General features: G+C 43.1%; 1 protein-coding gene across 1 annotated transcript in view; it reads right to left on the bottom strand.

Moving 5' to 3' along the window:
• Positions 1–1301: 1301 nt before the first annotated feature.
• UBR7 (ubiquitin protein ligase E3 component n-recognin 7) overlaps positions 1302–4826 on the bottom strand; it is a 19855-nt gene continuing 16330 nt past the window's right edge. The window contains exon 11 of the mRNA XM_007944508.2: positions 1302–1394. Coding sequence (XP_007942699.1) covers positions 1302–1394 — 93 coding nt within the window. The remainder of the gene's footprint in view (positions 1395–4826) is intronic.

Genomic DNA, 4826 nt, shown 5'->3' with positions numbered 1-4826 from the left:
TGATCAAAAGGTGCTTTCCACATAGACTGAGAGGTTTTAAAGAGATTCCATACCAAGTGAAAGGACTTCCCTTCAAATAAAGGGTTTTAGGTAACATTTCCATGAGGAGCTTCAAAGGAAGATCTCATAGTCATTAGGGAACTAGCTGTGGACATTGAAGTTGATATACAGAAACTCATCATTTGTGTGGTCTACGGCCTTGTTTGGAATCTCTTCCAGAGAGCCTGCCTCTTACAAAACAGGGCAATGGCTGCTGGGTTAGCTACAATTCAGCTAAATAGCGCTTTGTCTTCGGCACAGATTTTGGTGGGGAGGGAGCAGAGTGGAAATAATAATTTGAGATTTAGTAACATTTTCAGAACAGAATATCAAAATAGGTCTGTTTTTAAATATATGCTTATGAATATCCCTGATAATATAAAGAAATCCAAAGGACTTTGTAAACCACAAAGATTTCACAGGAGTGGTACCAGGTCTGTCTGATTAGGCAGCAGGGAAAGGACCAGTGTACTGGCACATTTTCTCCAGGAAGTCCTGAGAGCACTACAGTACTGAAATTCTAATATTCTAGTGTCAGGAGAACTGTGAATGAAAATTTCACCTTAAGTTTATTAGTAAAATTCGTAACAGAAGTCGCTTCCTGGGCCCTGCCATTATCTAACCTCCCTGCCTGAGACAGACATCCAGGACAAAAAAAAAAAAAACACATCAGTCCCGCCACCCCAAAGGCTGGGACCAGAAGAAACCACTTTCGAGATCCCTTCCAAGCCATGGCCAACCCTTAAAAAGCAAGGATGTGGGAGGAGTGGACCAGGCGCAAGGAAGCTTTGACCCAAGGCACCATGATCATAGAGGCGAGGGAACTGTTAAGGTTCTACCCCACAGGAGAGGAACCTTCTGCCATGCCCCAAGGAGCAGCTCCTGGAGTACGATGGCTCTGTGACAAAGTAGACACATTAGGGAGTTAAAGAATAAATTGGTACTAAAGAAACCAATTAACTTTCTCAAAACCAAATCAAACTTCTTAAAACTGAGTAGCAAATCTCCCTGGGTATGCTGGGTGGGACTGAAGTCTGTGGAATGAGTTGCACTTGGCTGAGCCAGACAGAAGGCTGGTTGTGAAATCAGCACACACACTGTGGCTTCTGCAGTGAAGGGGAAAGAGGGACACAAGGCTAGGGGAGGAGGTCTCTCGAAAGGGAGGAGGATGGAAAGGGACCAACTGTGGAAGATGCCTTTTTATTCCTGGGATAACAAGTGGCATTTTCATTGGCCCAAGAGAGAAGGCTCCACCTTGCCGTCTAGCTGCAATAATACTGCATCCCATCTACTCTTCTTCTCTTTTTGGACTGAAATTCTTCAAAGAACTGCTGAATGTCCTCTCTCTTAACAACCTGTTGAAAAAAAGCAAAGATTAGGAACTCAAACTCCAAACTCACTGCCATCAAGTCAACTCCGATTCGCAGCAACTCCCATTGGGTTTCCATGGCTGTTAATCTTTACAGAAGCAGACTGCCTCCTCTTTCTTCCGTGGAGTGGCTGGTGGGTCCAAACCACCAATCTTGTGGTTAGAAGCCAAATGCCTTAACCACTATACCATAATAAAGGGAACTAAATTCTAGAACAGCAATGATGGGCCCTTACCCTTTCATGGATTACATCGTAAAATAAAGAGAACAAAAATCCTCACAACTGGACCAATAAACAACATCATGATCAACAGAGAAAAGACTGAAGTTGTCAAGGATTTCATTCTATTTGGCTCCACAAAACGTCCACGGAAGCACAAGTCAAGAAATCAAACACATATTGCACCAGGCAAATCTACTGCAAGAGACCTCTTCAAAGAGTTAAAAAGCAAACATGTGCACATGACGCAAAAAATTGGAATTTTCAGTCACATCATATGCATGTGAAAGCTGGACAAGAAATAAGGAAAACTTATCCAATAATCTGGATTATTGTTGGCGACGAATACAGCCTATACCATGCACTGCCAAAGAACGAACAGATCTATCTTAGTTAGAATGCTCCCTTCGCAGGGAGGTTGGCAAGATTTCGTCTCATGTACTTTGGACATGCTATCAGGAGGGACCAGTCCCTGGGGAAGGACGTATCATCCTTGGTAAAGCAGAGGGTCAGTGAGAAAAAGGAAGACCCTCAATGACATGGGCTGATACAGTGGCTGCAACGACAGGCTTAAGCACAGCAACAACTGTGAGGATGGCGCAGGATCGGGCAGTGTTTCATTCTGTTGTCCGCAGGGTCGCTGTGAGTCAGAGCTGACTCAAGAGCACCTAACAACAAACGAGGATCCTAACATTCACAAGCAAGTCCAACAACATGGGTGATAAGAATTATTTTAATGTGTGATTAGTTATACTATCTCCATTGTATAGAAGAGACAACCAATGTTCACACAGCCAGGTACAATGGCATAACAGTTCAAGCTTAGTCTCCACCCCCTTCCTCAGATTTCTCATATAAAATGGAGACAAAAGCAGCATGTGTCTGATGGGGTTGTCTGAGGATCAGATGGCTAGGACACCCGCAAAGCACTGCCTTGTTCACAGTGAGTTCTCGAGAAATGTGAGCTGAGAAGAAAAGTGGTGAGCCATCATGCAAATCGAGGCTGCAGAAGGTCTCCTAGGACTACTGTGTGTCTCCACTACAGCTCTCTTTCTGGGACGTCCTTCAGCTCTGCCCAAGTGCCCACCACACAGCAGGGCTGTTGTGCTTTGAGGGTTGTGTTTTCTTATTTACTAATAGAGAAGAGTGTTCAAAGCTAAAGATGTATGCTGTTTAAACAGAAAAATAACTGGCCAAAAACAAACAAAAAATAAAAAAAACTACAGAAACACTACTTTTAGTACAATGGAATATGTTTTATATAATTAAGAGGAGAGATTTATCCTCCATTTTATTGGAGCAAAGGATGTAGATTATCATACAAAGGTGTTTACAGCATCAGCAAAATAAAGTACGAAAATAAGACAAAGAGAAAAAATGGATACAAAACGTAAGTGGAGCAACCCAGAAGAAGCCTGCTCACCCCAAGAATGGGTCGGTGAGAACTGATCTGCTCGGAAGCCTTGTAATGGCCATCTCAAGAGACAGGTCTGTTCGTTTGTTTTTTAACTACAAAGGTTATTTTATTTTCAGGAAAGAAGGAAGGTGGATCAGGGAGAGGGAAGGAAAGAGAAAAAGAGCATGTGAGTGTGTGAGAGTGAGAGAGAGAAAGAGAATGTGGTCAAAACTAGCGTAGGCTGTGAAACCCTCCCATGCTCACTGCTGGCGGCAAGTGCCACTACCACACTGAGTGGCCGTGCAGAATGGAAATAACCTCCAGGGGAGGACGCCGACTCATCCTCTGAGTGGAAGAGCTGAGGTGTTGTGGGATCTACTCGAGCCAGTCGCTGGTCCACCAGTCACCCAAAGCAAACTCAGAAGTGCTGGTCAACCGAGTCAGGACTGAGATGGCTGTAACACACCCTGAAATAACTACACACCAAAGGCCTCATGTGCTTGACAAAATGGCTGGGAAATTTAAACTTATAAAATGCCAAAATAATACAATGATTTGGGAGCTTAAAATGAAAGATCTGTCCCTACTTTGGATCACAAACATTAAACACTGAAAAGCAGTAAGAAAAGGAAATTATTTTTCTAGCAAGAATATTGTGGGAAGACCTAAAAACACGTAAGTTAGCGTGTGTGCTTTTTAGTGCTAGACGTCCTCAAATGGTCAAAGCCATGCATAGGACAAACATTACTAACAAATACCTGTGTTTCATAACAATTATTGGTCTGTCTCCAAAAATTTGTAGTTTCTAAGTGTTTTTGTTGTTTGTTTCAGACTCAGACCCAAACATTACGTAAGAGGCAGCCCATCATCTAAGAACATCCAGGACTTATTAGCAGAATCCCCTGTGGACATATACAACCAACGAGGTCACGTCTTAACGGCAAGTTGTGTGGACAAATACAACTGAGGAAGCCAAGTCTTACGGCAAGTTGAGAGTTTTGTTTTTATAAAGATACAGTCGGTAGTCCCACGGAAACAAACAATAAGAAATCCTATCTTTCTGCCCTTCGAAATATCGTTCTGATAAAAAATTCTCTCTTGAAGACTCCTACACAGCTCTCATAATAACAAAAACCTGAGTACAGAAGATACATGTGAAGGCTATGAAATAAAAGTGTTCCAGATGTGAATGGGTAACAGCAACACACTGAATTCCTTCCTTCCATGTGCTTTTCAATATATGTATGTCATAAAACTAATAAGGAACACTGTGGTCACAAACTACACAAGAGGAGACGCACAATAGCCCCCAGGCAAGAGCCCATGCAGCAACACTGTTTGAAATACCTCAAATGTCTATTCATTATGCCCAAGTTGAAACAGCGAGGCAGAGTCCCCTATTACACCCAGGCACACTCCTACTCCTAGGACAGAGAAGCAGGAGTCTGCACTAAGCAGAGGATAGCTTTGCAAGGGGAACAAGAATCATTGTGGTTTAAAAACTGCGGGGAAGACGGAAGACATGCACAGTGACAGTGGGCCACACTTTCCAAAGAATGAGAAAACCATTCAGGAGAAGGCTCTTTTAGCTGCTGACCTTACCATCATTTTGCCCTAACCCTGTTCAGAGATCAGACAGCTCATCAATTCTCCACACATTTATGAGAAAGAAGAAAACTATCCAAAGCAGACTGTCAAGACATCTTGCAAGAAAGCAGGTCCCAGATGCCTCTCGAGTACCTTCAGACTTGCGTCTCGCTGGATCTGTGCCCCAGTTACAGCAGCGCACAGCATTTACTAC

This window comes from Orycteropus afer, unplaced genomic scaffold, assembly GCF_000298275.1.
Source record: "Orycteropus afer afer isolate SDZICR_OR568_19922 unplaced genomic scaffold, OryAfe1.0 scaffold00127, whole genome shotgun sequence".
In the NCBI taxonomy this organism is placed as follows: Eukaryota; Metazoa; Chordata; class Mammalia; order Tubulidentata; family Orycteropodidae; genus Orycteropus; species Orycteropus afer.
The sequence above is the reverse complement of the archived record's forward strand: the minus strand, read 5'-3'. Positions and strand labels throughout refer to the sequence as shown.